The following is a 16,263-nucleotide window of genomic DNA, read 5'->3' on the forward strand; positions in this document are numbered from 1 at the left end:
GCGTCATGGCTTATATTGCGGTTTAGTTAATACAATGTGATTGAGCGAGCAACATAAGTAAAACAAATAATTTTACAAAAAAAACATGCGGTGTTCGTTTTTAAGTGATACTTGAGCGATTGCTTTCCCTGGATCTGCTACTGCAACAACCCTATCATTTGCCTAGCCCTAACAAAGATTTAAATAAGCTTGCAAAATGAGTTATATTTGATTTTATAAATTAATAACATGTTAAATAACATGATAATAACATGTTGTTAGACAAAACAAAATGGTAATTTTATAAGTATCTTTTTCAAATATTTGCATGATTGCAGCTAATAAAAGTTTGGAATAAAAATGTTTTCTTATTCAATTGTCTTCTGTGTACTGTTAATCTCTTGTATCAACGGAAGATCCGATGATGTTTGCTTCTCATTGAATCGGGGATCGGATGATGTTAGTGATCCAGTTGGAGGAAGCACTCTTCAAGGTGTTCCTGGGAAGCGAGGACCGAAAGGATCTATTGGACTATTGGGTCCTCCAGGACTTCCAGGGCAATGCGCTTGCAATCCGAGTGAAATAGAGGAGCTTAGAGAAAAAATTCGTCAACTAGAAGGTTATTTTTTTTTAAAAGTGAGATATGGTTAAATATTTTTAATAAACTAAAAAAGGTTCATTTGATGCTATAAAATAACGCATAAAATCACAGTTTTATTGCATGGAATGAATTACCTGAAAAACATGATCCCTTTTTACAGTATATCTGTAATAAAAATATACTTTTTTTAATTTTCTAATAATAGCTGCTAAAAACATACGCGCCGACTTCCGGGGGGGCCGGGGGGCAGCGCCCCCCGTAAATTTATGGTTGAGGGGTAACAAAAATGGTGATGACAAGTGGTGTTTCAAAGATAAAACACATCGCGAAAGAGATTTAGATAATTTAAACGGACTTAAAGAATGCCGAAAGCAAGAAAAGCCTTCGTTGCTCTTGCCCGCAAAACAGCAGCTGATCGCATAGCTATCTCATACGGTATGGAAATTTCGAAGTAGAAGGTAGAGTAACTTGCACTGCTGGAATAGTCACGTAACTATTCACTGCAATATTAAGCAAACCAGCTAAATTAGACGCGCTATTTTCAACGAGGTCTTCCGGCTGTGAGACAAAAATGATTCAACAGAACGCATTGTTTTCTTCGCAATGTGTGAGAATTAAATCGAAAACCGATAAAAGAAAAGGTGTTTAATGGTCTTGGTCGCAGATATTGCCTGCATTAACGACGTCTCTTACCGCTATTATCACCTAGCTAACCTGACATCATTGTTTTATGCGGCCGCTAAGGTTTGACATCGACTTTAACGATCATGGAATGTTACGTAATAATAAGAACGATTATATCCTACACGCAAAAATAAAAAAATGACCTCCTCTTTCTGTTTTGTCTCGTGAGCTTTGCATATTGCTCAACAAGTGCATAAAGTTTAGAATTGACAAGAAATCATTGAATTTGAAAATTAAGTTTGAATCACTGCAAATAAACGTATTCAAAACTTTTACTTAGGCCGACGCGATTTCACACTCCGTAATCTACGTCGACAATGATTTTTAGTGCGTTCATTTTAAAAATTGCCGAGCTGGAGACAACAGCTTGTCCGTGTTAGTTGAACCTTTTTTTTTGAGGTGAAAATCACTTGCGAACATCTCGACCTTTACTCGAGTATAGCCTACTGTATTCAATAAAAGACTATAAAGACTTTCGATAAAAAACAAGAGAAAACACTTCGCCGTTGTTAACGCTTTGTAGGTAAGTAATTAGCAAAACGAGGTTAATAAAACTGATAGCGGGTTTCCACTCTGCTTGAGATCATGATTTTTTGCGTTTTATTTTGATAACTTCACTGTCTTGATCGTTGTTATTCACTCGCACGAAAAGGAAATGAATCGGCTTGTTTTCCAACTGTTCCAATTATGAGCTAACAATATCAAAATTTTTACGACTAGGCGTACTGCATGCGTAAAACTAATCGTTTCAAGCAGCAGTTCTAATAAATTCGGTTTGCGACCTAGGTGTCAATATAAACAAGACACTAAGCTTAATCAAAGACTATTTTAATTGAGTAAAATAGCGTTATGGTTATGACGTCATCACCTTTCTCGCCCCCCAAGGTTTTTTGAAAAGTCGGCGCCTATGGCTAAAAATGTGCCTTCGTTTGTCAAACATTGTACTGTGTATGTAAAACGAGCTGTGTTTCGAGCTTATTGCATGCCTTTTTATAATTCACATTATGTTGACCAATGTCTCTGTTAAACAGAAAAATAAGTTTAAAGTTGCCCACAATAAGGCATGTAGACGCGTATTTAGTTTACACCCAGTCGACAAACTCTGTCATTTCTAGGTTGATTCAAGACCTATACTAGAACACGGCCAAATATGTTGCTGTTTGAGAAAATTTCTAAGAGTCCTAATTGTTACAATGATAGCCATGACAAACCTGTCATTTTCTCACGTGCAGAAGTATGTAAAATAAGCAACATTTGCATCTAGATTAGGAGATTAGGTATGTATGTTAAGCACAATTTATGCAATAATAATGTCAAATATGTAAGACTTTTCAATTGCATCCTGGAGATAGTCTCGTCATAAAGTCGTTAGGTTTTTTGTATAGCAGGGTCTTTCGCCAAAAGACATTATTTTACTTGCAAATTAAACTTGGCGAAAAACAAAACAAACTAAAATTTAAATTGGCACATCAAATGAACAGCTTACAACATACTGTAAAATTCACAAAAAAATTCATGATATTTGAAATGGAACATGCAATTGCACCAAATGATACTACCTCCAGGATGCAGTTGAAAAGTCTTACTTGTACATTATTATTGTGTAAACTGTGCTCAACGTGCATACCGAATCTCCGGTTAAACAAGCCAAACGTATGTCTTGGTGCAAATATTGCTTATTTTACTTACTTGTAGAAATGGGAAGATGATAGGTTTGTCATAGCTATGATTGTAACAATTCAGACTCTTAGAAATTTCCTCAAATAGCAACATATTTGGCCGTGTTCTGGTACTGTAGGTCATGGTTGATTTAACGTCTGCAGATGTTGAATCAACGTAAAAATGACGGATTTTGATGTCTGGGCATAGATATGAAAGCGTGAGCACTCACCAAGTTCGTTGCAACATAATAACTATCGATGCTCTACGGAGAAAATAATGCATATAATTTTCTGTTACGCTACTCAGACTCTGAACATGCCCTAATTTGTACCCCGCTTAGTGCTGATGTTTATCTAAGATCGAAATTTTATGACGTTACTTGCAAATTGTTGTACAAAGAAGATTAAGATGTAGTTATTGTAGTAGTAAAGTGTCATTTCCCTAGTTATGTACTTTCACACTATCTATGCTTACGTTTGCAGTCTTTCCCCTAAAAGTTGTTTTTTTTTTCATGTAATTCCACATGGATGTGTAACATGCGTGCATATTTGAAGCAAGTAAATAATAAATAAATAAAATCCATCAAATCAAGCAATTACTTCACCAAATCAAGCAACAGACTTACAAAAAACTTTTTTCGTAATGTTAAAATACACCTTATTAACGTTGCATGATATATAAATATGAACAAAGTTATTTTTAACCTCCTTTTTTGAAGTTTGCAGTACTCGTTGACAAATGTTTACAAATAACGTATTAATTTACATAGATTCTTACTGCACTATCGGCATGGGAGACAGGAGAGTAAGAGATGAAGACATCACTGCTTCTTCGTCATGGGATATCCATCATGGACCATACGCAGCGCGACTTGACAATCAACGAGGTCTTAATGGAAACGCAGGAAATACAGGATCATGGACAGCGGGTCACAGTACGTTTTTAAGTATAGTATTGTTTTCAATAATGTCCAAATAACAGTTAGTTTTTCATTTATTTCTGTTTTGAAGACTTGCAAAAGTGATGTGCTCACGGTAGTCTAGATTTCAACTTGTTTACTGTAGAATCTTAAGCCTGAATCGTATACGTATATGCGTTTTTCTTTGCCAACAATTTCGCCAAACAATTATGATTTGATTGGAAATTTTCCATGCAGTTGCTGATAGCAGTGTTACAAAATTTTGCAATTTACTGTATTGTGAAAGGAAAATTCTGAAAATGCTCTCTGGTTGTGTACAAAAAAAAAATGCATCATGATAACTCTTAGGACACGTTGGTGAATGGATTCAAGTCCATCTGCACAGACCAACCCTTCTAACTGGGGTTATAACTCAAGGACGACCTGCTCATGCTGGCGAAGAATGGGTGAAAACGTTTAAGATATCTTATGGAAACTCTGTTAATAATCTCCAAGTGATAACGGATAAAACTGGAAATGAAATGGTACTTTTTATAATATTTTTGATTAACATTACACCAATAACTTTGGTTCGTTCATTTGTTGTAAGTTTACAATATTTTGTGCAGGCTTTAGCAATAATTACAGAAAAAATGACAACGCAATAACAGCAAAAATGGACGCACCCTGACTTGAATTGACAAGAGTTTTTTTTCCTTATTTGGTTGTAATTTTTGTTTTGATAATTAAAAGTTTGACATAACTACCACACCTTTCTGATGACCTCACCATTTCTTTTAATTTCAAAACAAAATTGTGTAGTTGCAAACATGAATTTGAGAAAAACTTGCCCAGTCAAAAAGCAAGAAAAATGAATATGAATCAATAAGATCGTCATCAGCCAGTCATGCCACTGCTGGCAGATGGTCTCCTCATATGTTTAATGTTTCCACACCATTCTTTCTTTCACTGTTCTCATCCAGCTGATGTCAATCTTTTCTTCAATGTCCTCCTGCCATCTTTTCGGCCTCCCTTTAGTTTTTTTTGCATATCTTAGTGTCCTTTCTGTGGTTAGTTTGGCTCATCCGCTGTTTCTCATTCTTGCTACATGTCCCGTTCATTGCCACTTAAGATTTGTTGCTGTTGCAATGACATCTTTGATATGTCTTTTGTTTCTCATAACTTCATTTCTGATTTTGTTTTTCTTTTTATTTATGTTTAATATTATTTTTTTATGTACCTTTGCGCTGTTGCCAGTTTTCTTGTTTGCTGTGTTGTGAGTGACTATGTTTCTGCTCCATATGTGAATGTTGGCAATATTAATCTGTTCATGACTTTTCGTTTTAAGCTAATTGAAATGTTCTTGCTCTTTAAAAAGTGCTATATTAAGCAAATCTTCTCTGATCTGATATTATCTTTTGCGTAACTTCAGTTTCGATGTCGTTTCCTGGTATTATCATTTTCCCTAGATATTTGTATTGATGTACCTCCTCTATCTTTTCTCCATCTATCAAAATACCCGTCCTTGGTTGTTTCCCTGCTATCTCGTTACACATTAGGTTTGTCTTTTTCTTGTTTATCTTCATTCCATCTTGCTTGCCTTTCGGTTAAGTTTTTCAAGCTATTGTTGCAATGTGCATTCTGACTGTGCAAAAGGATGATGTTATCTGCTAATCTGAGATTGCTCAGCAGTTGTCCATTAATGACAAGTCCAGTCTCAGAGTTCACCCTCTTAAACATCTCTTTAACTGCAGCTGTAAACATGACAGGTGAAAGAGTGTCACCTTGGCGCAGCCCTTTTGAATTTTTATTTTATCACTTAACTTCTCTGTTCTGATTTGTGCAGTGCCATTTGTGCATGTATTTTTAATGATGTGAAGAATGGAGTGTTCTTTCTGGCTAACAACACAAGGCTGAGCAGTGAGCACTCACTAGTACAGTGAGCAGTTGCGATTCGCTAACCATAACAGTGTAGATTCCACTCTAGACACTCAGACCATCCAATTAACGACATGTTTATCAGCAGCCGATTGTAGCAAGAATTGACAGCGATCGTTGTCTATTCTTGCTACAATCGGCTGTCGAGAAATATGTATTTTTGACAATGTTTATTATTTTATCTGATATACCATAAGTTCGAATTACATTAAAAACAGAAAAGTGGTTGATGGAATCAAATGCCATCTCTTAGTCAACAAATACCATAAATGTGGGTTGGTGGTATTCATTCATGTTTTTAAGACCTGCCCAACTGCATGCATCAGGTGATCAATGCAAGAGAATCCTTTTCTATAAGTTGTTTGTTCGGGGGGCAGGTTTTCATTTAGACTGCTGCTTAATTTGTTTTTGATAGTTTTCCTTAATAGTTCGTAAATATGTGAAAGTAGGCTAATGGGGCGATAGTTTACAAGGTCTTTTTTGTTTTGTTTTTTTTAAAGAGAAGACTAATTGTGTCATTCTTCCACTGTTTTTAGTACTTTTTCTGTTTCGATCACTTTATTAAATAAGTTACATAACTGTTCAAGAAACATATCACCTCCTGCTTTGACCACTTCTATTACTACTATTTTTCGTCCGTATGACTGTGTTTTCAACTTTCTTTTCAGGATTGGAGGAATTTGTTTGACTGGATGTTTTCTGACAAGGTTTTGTGTTTGATCATTGTATAATGTTTGGTATAATGTTTTTGGTATAATGGTTGGTGGAAAGCAGCGCATCTTTCAAATACCTTTTGTCTGTTTGATGTGTCTAAACCATCTTCGTTCTTCAGTGTGGGAATCAATGCTCTATTTCCATCTTTAGCAGTCTTGCGTATTTTCAATTCCTTGCCTGTTTCAATTGCATTTTTCACCTGTAGGGTGTAGAATTTTTTAAGGTCTTGCATAATACTTTTTCGTATGTTGTTGCATATATTCGATATTGTTTTTAGATTTTTCTTTCAACAATTCTCTGCGTTTCTTCGGCATATGTTTAGTCTCTGGTTTGAGTTTCTCTTCTTTCTGGCTCTTAACTATTCCACTAACTTTCTTTGCGCTTTCTTGAATAATACTGTTCAATTGTTTTGTCTTTCCATTTAAATCTCTGACGTCGCTTTCAAGTATTCAAAACGGTTTTGCAACTCTATTTAGAATTCATCTGCCCTCTGAATCAATCTCTCAATGTCAACCTTTGGATTTGATATTTTCCTACTTTAGTTCTTTCCAGTTTTACATGTAGCCTTATATGCTGCGAAGCATCCTGTGGTGTAAAGCATGTGTCCTCCTCCAATCCGTACAAGATGTTCTCCTTCTCCTTTTGTTTCTGCCAATCCAATTATTTGCCACTTGATCCTTGTTTCCTTTAGTTTGTTTGATATTTCTAAAAGCTTGTTACCGTACTTCTAAATTCTTGTTGTGCAAATGCCCGAATTTAATGAATGCAAAATAGCAGTACCAATTCTAAAAGCCTTCATTTTTTAAGCTTCTTACATTATACGTAAAGCTGTAGATTTTGGGAACCAGAAAATATTTTGCATCCTCTGCCTTTCGGCTGTCGGGTATTGGGCGCCATTATAAGTGTGCACATTTCATTTGTGGGTTTGAACCTTTACTCACCACGCCGGTTCAGTGCGGGTTGGTGAGTGCCTGCAACTTGATTAAGCAACAGGGCTATGCCGCAGGTGGTACAGGATTATATTTACCTCTAGCAGATCTACTAATGACCTGACCTGAATTCATAAAGTAAACTGTTGAAAAGTTAGAATACGATGAGAACTGGTAAACAATGTGTAAATTCAAAATTGCGCACCTATTTTTGAGCAATCAAAACGTATAGGCTACACAAATCACCCATGTGTTTTCTATTGGTGGGGCAGCAAAGCATGAAGCGAATTATCATTCAGTCGTCATCTTTGCTTGAAGAAAATTGCGCATCAACATGGGTTATCTGTTTCAATGAGTCACGGTTTTGAATTACAGTAGCTCGCCCAGTGTCGTCAAATTAATTCGATCAGTGCCTGAATGTTGTCATGTCATGGTCTTGGTGGTCTGCCTCGTTTTCTTTTTCCATTGACTTACCTTTCATGCAGGTCTTGTTGACTTTACTATTTTAAAACGTTTCATTTTATTGTTGCTGCAGTTTAGTGTAGCTGCGTTACAGTCAATACGTCTTTTATTTTTATGTGATCAAATAGTCTTTTGTTGGTCATGATTATCATGATGTGATTTTGGAATTTGGTGAGTTTTTCTTTGTAGTGGACGTCCGATTTAAGCATTCTAGACTGGTAAAACGTAAGTGTCGATTTTTTTTTATTTTAGTTTGATTGGAAGTCTATGGGAGTTTAAAATTGTTCTATTCTTTAAAGTGAATACTGCAACACAAAACAGTGGGCCCTTAAAAAGGAAAGTAGTTGAGTAAAACGTTGTTATCAGAAAAAAAAAGTCGTCATCCTTTCATTCCACATCAAGCTTATTCTTAGCCTTTGAGCATTATTTCAATTTTTTAAGCAGAAGGGATTTACTTTCAGACAGATGCTTTCAGAACGGATGCTTTCAACCCTGGTACAGCTAATAGTGATGAACATGAAAAAACGTTTCTTGCGTTTATGATGTCTTTGGCTGGATTTTGTTATCTAAAGTAGCCTACAGTGTTTCTACAACTCAACTATTTTGATATTTTGCAACAACACGCCTCAAAAAAGTATAAAAGACCTGCAGTCTTGCTAAAGTATATAAAAATTACGCAAAATGTAGTGTCACATGACATACTACAGTATACTCTACAAACTAGAAAAAACAGAGAGAGACTGTTCACCAGGCATTTGGTAATACTAATTTTACCTTAATTACCTAATTGGTAAACTAATTTTACTACAAACTAGAGTTATAAAAAAAAAATATTGCGTTTTTGGAATCAGGGCCTCAAACACACTTCAAAATAAATTTAACATTCCAGACACCAAATCATATGTTGATTGGTGATTATGTTTCATTTATGCATCTTCATCCTTGTCTAGATGCTGCCTTTATCTGAAAAGCAATTTCATCTCTGCCTTGTTAGAATGGTTTGTATCAATATGTTGCTGGAGCAAACTAGATTCCATTGCTGAATTAACAAGATCCTTCACATACTTTAGAGTGTAGACTACACTGCACATTGTGGCAAGAGGTGCTTTCCGTATTCAATAGCTAGCAATCCATCACCTTCCATCAATACAACAGCACAGAGCACTGTAGTTGTGGCGTGAAACCAGAGTAGACTAAAGTTGGCTAAGTGGGAAAATAGGACATGAAAACGACGATTGATTGAAATTCGAAACAATAATCATTGTTCTAAAACTTGAAAGGAATATTGTGGAATAAAAGAGCGATTTGAAACATTGATATTTTAGAGCAGGTCACCAACCTTTTTGCATGTGGGCCACTTTAGCACTAAAGAGAGCTGTGGCAGGCCGCACTAATAAAATTTTAGGTAGGTCGACTCTAATGCTAAAAAAAACGCATTTTGTACTCAGTATCCAGCGTTACATGTTGTTAATATTTATCTTAGAATACCGCAGCAAAAAAAATAGTCGAACAACGCTACTGCCAGCCCACACTCCTTTAACAACACTTTTAACTTCTTTAACAATGCCTAATAAATGAGGCCACTTGTTTTGCGCACTTGTAGCGAGGCGAGCGGTTTCATCAGAATATTCATTGCCAAGCAAGAGTGGTGTTGTCAATTCGCTTCACAAAATATATCTTGCAATTAACAGTTTCAGTAAATAAGGAAATGTTTGACAAATCGCAATACAGGCAAAAATAGTGACCTGCAAACATATCAGCGAACATAGGCTCCAATAACAGGGAAAAAGAAACCAGGCACCATAAAACAAACGCTTGTGGAAATCAGGGAAAAAACGTTTCTATCGTAACTCATGAACAGTGTTCCCTCTAAAAAAGCAATGAGTTGGTTTTTCATCCTTTTCGTGAGAGTCTATAAAACCGTTTTTCTTATATGATTATTAGACAACTGTCACTTGCGGTGCTTGTCAGCATGGCAAGAATTGTTGATTAACAACATTTTGCAGTAGGCTACTAAGCTAAATATTTTCATAATAGAGAAATAAAATAAAACATAGTAACTTTAGCGGGTTTAGCATACGTTATTTCATTCAAAATATAACTTTTTAAAATAAAATAAACTCAAACGTTTTCAACACGTACGTGTGTCCTCATCAGGAATTAAATCTGCAATACATAAAGTGAAAAATTGTAAGATAAATTTGACTATGCACTGTAACTGTAACGACACTCTGGACTAAAAGTACAAACTGAACACTTTTAGTTTGTGCTTTTAGTCCAGAGTGTCGTTACAGTCAACCTGAAGCAAACCTGTCTGGAAGCTCTCAATATTTTACTTTCTTGTCCAATTTGCTTGAAAAGAAAAGTATGACGCTGCCTTCAAATTTGCGAAGTATATTTGGGCAACATTTGTCCATGCTCGAGTCAAAATTTGCAAAATACTTTCCGAAAAAAAATCTATCAAACTACGAATGGATTCGTGAACCTTTCGTCCAACCTACTCCATCGTCTTTTACTGCACAAGAAAAAGAAGCCTACATTGACCTTTCCTGTGACAATTTCCTGAAAAGGATGTTTAAGGAAATCCGGCAAATTTTTGGATTTCATTGAATGACGAATATCCAGCTTTGGTGAAGAAAGCACTACGAATTATTATCCCATTTGTCACGTCGTATATATGTGAAGCAGGATTTTCTACCTTGGCGGAGATAAAAAGCAAATATCGATCACGAATAAACACTGAAAGAGAAATGTGAGAGGCAATAATTGATTTAAAAAAGCCTCCCAAGATTCAATGAACTTTGTAAAAACAAACAAGCTCACACGTCACATTAAATAATATGCATTGCTTTTTGTTGTTTTATCAACAAACACAACTTTAATAATAAGTTTCCTCATTAACTTTTATTTGCTGGTGCGTCGCAAGTCCTGAAAACTTTCCCAGAGGCGTCGCAATAAAAAAAAAGTTTGAGAACCACTGGTCTAGGGGCTTTGCCTTTTAACACCCTTGAAGTTTTCACCGCGCTGTGGCGAGTGGAAACACCACCAGATAAAACAATGGAGGCACAAGAAATAAATAGGCAATGTGAATGTGATGTAGCAATGTGAGTTTTTGCACCCAATAAAATCGATCTGCTACCATTGGGAGAATCCGGTTTGGAGAAATCCCTATTCGGAGACAGCCTTTTTCGGAGAAAGCCTTTTTCGGAGCATTGTAAAATCACAGCGGCATATGTATATTGAAAGGAATTAGCTTACCATATAGAAATGAATGATAATGAATGAAACGAATGATCACCCAACTTAAAAGTTAGTTTTAACAATCAACGCAGGATACATGACAATTTTATGTGAGCAAACATTTTTAATTTAATAGTTCAAAAATAAATTTAATTCGCTTTTTAACTTTCGCTAAATTTCAATTCAATTTATTTTTCTTTGTTGGAATGCAAAAGAAAACGATATTGTGGAATAAAATACAAAATTCTCTAAATAAACAGAAGGCGTCGTTGAATTTACAGAAAACGTCGTTGAATTTTCAAAAAATCTCCGAAAAGGGCTTTCTCCGAAAAAGGCTGTCTGCCAATTGGGATTTCTCCGAATCAGATTTTCCGAAACGAGCCATTCCGATAAAATGGTGCGACAGTAGGCGAGCACTTAAAAGTCGTGTAAAGTTTGATAGGCACTAACAAAGTTTTTGAGCAATTTTAGAGTGAATTTTATCTTGTTACGTGAATTTTAATTGTTAATTATTTGAAAGTTTAAAAATGATTCGCGGACCGCGTGCTTGAGACCCTTGATTTAAATCAATAGCTTCATACTTCAGTTTTTAGATTTTAATAATAATATGCAGTTTTCTGTTTTTCCAAAAACTCTAATTTGTTGAACTGCTTTCCAAGAGTTTTTATTTTAAAGCATCCAAGTAACATTCACATCTTCAAAAATCATCATGCAAATCAGTGCTGTGAGAAAGTAAAATCAATTTTGGAACTAACAAAACTTGAACTTCTTGTGCGAATTTATGTCATCAGTATATCAACACTTTCTGTTTATTCTTTACAGATATTTGAAGGCAACACTGACAGGAATTCTTACTCTAACAACAAATTCCCTCAACCTGTCATTGCTCGATACATTCGACTTTATCCACAAACCTGGAATGGTAATCTCAGTCTCAGAATGGAGTTTCTCACTTGCTAGGATGACTGCATGATTTTAACTTCTGTACCCATAACGTGACACCCAAACCTGTACGTCCAACAGTATGCATCGTTCATTAACGCGACACCCAATTGCGCCACACATTCTCGTTATTTTTTTTTTATTCCGAGACGTAGGCTACAAGCGTTATAATTTTCGTGAAAAAAAGCTTCTATAAAATCAATCAAGCTAAAAAATGCTCAAAGTTTTCATAAAATTGATATGTCGCTAATGTATCTCTAATATAATGATATTCCGCCTCAGTTTGTCTTTGCCGATAAATGTAAGCTTTATGCTCTATTTGAGGTTTGCTTCTTGCCCTTGCCAAAATTTCAATTTGCGATAGAATAATGCTTTCTGCTAAACGAAGCGTCTAATCTAATACAACGGCTCTGCTCAATAGTTTTTTAAATTGGTAAAAAATATTTGAACAAACGACAAAAGTAGAATACGACTGAAATAAGCAGAAAAGCAGATTAAGTTTGATGTTCATGGTTTATTGAATCACATCTTTGTCGCGATATTGGTCTAGCCGTTTTGTTGATCGTCGGGCTGTCGTCACGCTATTGGGGATCAAGCTAATAACCTGAACGTGACCGCGAGTATTGTCATTGTTGTATGTATTGTTATTCGGATTGTTGCCAACTACATCATAATCACAATTTACCTGTCAGCTATAATTCTATTTATAATTAAAATTACTTGCAGTTGAATAAAACTAATAATTTGTCTTGATGGAAGTCAATAATCAGTGGCTCTCAAACTTGCTTTGGTTAAATGCATCAGAAAAGATTTATTAAAGTTTCTGTGTGCCAGAAGTAACAATTAAGTTACAGTAATTTGCATTTACTTACAAACTTGAATTTATTGATACGCCCAATATATACAGTAAGTGAAATTTCAATTCGTGAAACTTTAAAAAACTTATAATGAAACACTGGGGCGTGATTAACCCTAATCCAGTTTGACAAGGTAGCGGCCTTTTACGTGAAAAAAATTCTGCCAGAGCCCGGTTCAACGTCAAAGCAATCAACCAATTAGAAGTTACGTTTTCCGTGATATACAAAAGTGCGAAAAGCAGATGATACAAAGTAAATTAATCGATAACATCGCCGTCAGCAGCGCGGCTTAACGGTTAGGGTTAGAATAATAATCACTACAGGTTTGATTCCCACCTCTGCCATCGTTACTTCTTTTGCTTCTGTGATTACTAAACAAAGTTTAAAGAAAGGATCAACTCTGGCTGAGTGCTAGAAGGGTTACAATCGGACGGTAGCCGCATAAACATGTTTTGATAAGTTCGGCGTTTAACTTGGCTCTGCAGAATTTGTTCCTAGGAGCTACCGTTTGAGAACCACTTGTTTCATACTAAACACTAGAAATGATCTTTAAATAAACTGGAAGTACTGTGTAATCTTTCGTAGTGATATTTTATTCATCTTGGATGTCGCTATAATAGCATCTGGACTGGAAGACAAACGCTGCCGCCCAAGATGAGGCCTGAAAAGGATTGCCACATTGGCGGTTGTAACGCTAAATTTGAGAAATTTGGCGTTCTTTTAATGCGTTTGACAGGCTATTTTGAGGTGGCATTTTGGCTTATTTTTGGCAATTTTCAATTTTTTTAGCATTCTAAATAGTTTAAAAAACTATATTTAATCGATTTGCAGAAGCCTATTTATAAAACATCAGGTTTGAAAAGGCAACTTATTTTGAACCATGATGATATTTTTCATCAGATTGCATTTGTGTTTATTTTTGTCAGCAGCATGATTATCACTATAGCTTAAAGTGTTGCGATCGTGCCATATTTTAACATGCCATATTTCTTTTAATCCATTAATACAAATGTGGAACGAAAATCCAAAACCGTCAATATGGCAACCCTTTTCAGGCCTCATCTTGGACGGCAGCGTTTGGATTCCAGTCCAGATGCCATTATAGCGACGTCCACGCTGGGAGCTACCGTTTGAGAACCACTTGTTTCATACTAAACACTAGAAATGACCTTTAAATAAACTGCAAGTGCTGTGTAATCTTTCGTAGTGATATTTTATTTTTCCCTCAAAGTTTTGACAAGACACGTCTTGTGGAATATAATGTTGAGCTCAAACGAAAAGATTGGCATAATAAAACAGCTGTACATAGACTTTGCCTGTTTAATAAAAGTTGCTTCTGTATATCGGGTAGCAAGACCAAATCACTTATTCAGTTATTCATTGTTACAATAATCTTCTCCTTTGCTTGAGCTTTTGGGACAAGGGTCTATCCTTCTATCACCCAAAGTTTGGTAATGTTTCCTAAAACCACATTGAGGAGGCACTAAAACCACTGCTGGCTTCAGTTCAATCATGTAAATTGACCTGCTGTTGTTATACTTCTGGGCTTTGGAGCAGGCCTAAATGCTAAGTTGCTCCAGCTCCGGAGCTCTCTTTTATCATAAATTAGCTTCTGATCCGGAGCTTATTGATACCACTGCTCCGGCTCCAGCTCCAGGTGCCGAAAAGTGCTTTCATTAAAATAATGACGACCTGCAGTCAACTGTTGCTAAAAATGGCACAACTTTATGAAATTTAAGATACTTTCTTCAAAATCTCATGCGGAACTGCATGTCAAAACATATTCGTTAATTCGATGTCTGATTAACGTCAATAATTTTTTAATTTTGTGAAGGTTACTGTTAAATTATGTGAATTCCGCCAATAGTACTAGCCTCTTATGAAATACATCAGAGCCAGAGCTATTTTTTAAACAACTGGCTCCAGCGTCTGCTCCAGGTCCACTTGATTTTCACGTGGAGGTCAGGCTCCAGCTCCGTTGAAAATGCACGGCTCCGGGGCTCCGGCTCCAAAGCCCTGCTACTCTTCTGATAAAATCACAACTAAACTCGAACTTCAGTTTGAAAATCTTAAGCTGACAGCTAGTGCTTAATAATTCTCAGCAGCAATATTGAATGTGAAGTTATTGTAGTACATAATTGTCGACGTGTGTATGATGAGTGCTAAAAAAAGATTTATCAAAGGGACACCAGACAATACGCCAACTGTGATGTGAACTGTCAGAAGCCTTTTCCTCATATACCCTCACAATGCACGACATTATACCCCAGGCAAGAAAAGGCAACATTAGTCTTAGTCATTAGTCATGATCTGTTTTTTCTTGACAGATTTACTGTATATTTCAAAACGTCTTTTAGTCAAACCGAACAGATCATCTTGAAAAACTAGTTCACTGAAACAGAAAAACAAGCACTCAAAAAAAGCCACAGCACTAACCAAGATTCTCACTTTAAGTAAAGAGAGTATCATTTCATCGTTTAGGTCAGTGCTCTTTAAGAGGGGTTTTGCGGAACCCCAGAGTTCCGTCAGTTTGAAGGGTTCCTCGTTTTTAGTGAAATTCTTCTTCTTCTTCGTTTGAACCTTCTTCGCCACTCCAAGGGTCGAGGGGCTTTGCCTTTTACCACCCTTGGGCAGTGGCGGCGACGCGGTCTAGATGTTTGGGCAGGTGTCGAGCAGCCATTCGATTGATTTGTCATCCAGTTCACGCAGACCACGCACACCATTTGGCGCATGGTAGATGGCGCAATTACAAATGGTGTGGTCTACAGTTTGTTTCTCCTTGCCACACTCACAAATCGCGGATGGAGCCATCTCCCATTTGTGCATGTTCGAGCGGAATAGTCCGACGCCAGTACGCAAGCGGTTGAGCCGCACCCAGGCCTTCCTTGGCAAATGCATTCCGGTTGGGTGGTTGCTGGTGTCGGAGATGAAACTTTGGAGTCTTGAGGAGTTCTTCTTCCACTCCGAGCTCCATTGGTGGTCCGCCCAGGTAGCCGCACTGATGGATTGGTCTTCAGCAGTTTTCATCAGGAGTTGTGCGGCACGTACAAATGGGTGTCTCGATTTCAGTCGCTGAGGTTTCTCGTTCACAGACTTGTAGAGACTTGAGTAGAGCAAATGGTTGGGGTTCGTAGCGCGACGAGAAAGAGACAGGATAGCTTCTTCGCGACGAAGCTCAGCTGGTTGGATGCCTGCAAGGACAGGGAGATTTTCCGATGGTGTAGGTCGCAGGCATCCTGTCACGATACGCAAGGCGTCATTTATGGCAGTGTCAATTTGATGGCAGTGGGCACTGCGGCTCCAGACAGGTGCACAGTATTCTGCTGGAGCGTGAACTAGCGCGATGGTGGCAATGCG

General features: G+C 36.8%; 1 protein-coding gene across 1 annotated transcript; it reads left to right on the top strand.

Moving 5' to 3' along the window:
• The first annotated feature begins 339 nt into the window (after positions 1-339).
• Positions 340-14,216, top strand: LOC145776239 (lactadherin-like). The gene is made up of 4 exons (XM_082587639.1): positions 340-598; positions 3,696-3,860; positions 4,194-4,369; positions 11,930-14,216. Exons 1-4 carry the CDS (start codon positions 340-342, stop codon positions 12,065-12,067), a joined length of 738 nt encoding a protein of 245 aa, XP_082443765.1. The 3' UTR covers positions 12,068-14,216.
• Positions 14,217-16,263: the final 2,047 nt, after the last annotated feature.

This window comes from Aplidium turbinatum, chromosome 8, assembly GCF_918807975.1.
Source record: "Aplidium turbinatum chromosome 8, kaAplTurb1.1, whole genome shotgun sequence".
Lineage (NCBI taxonomy): Eukaryota > Metazoa > Chordata > Ascidiacea > Aplousobranchia > Polyclinidae > Aplidium > Aplidium turbinatum.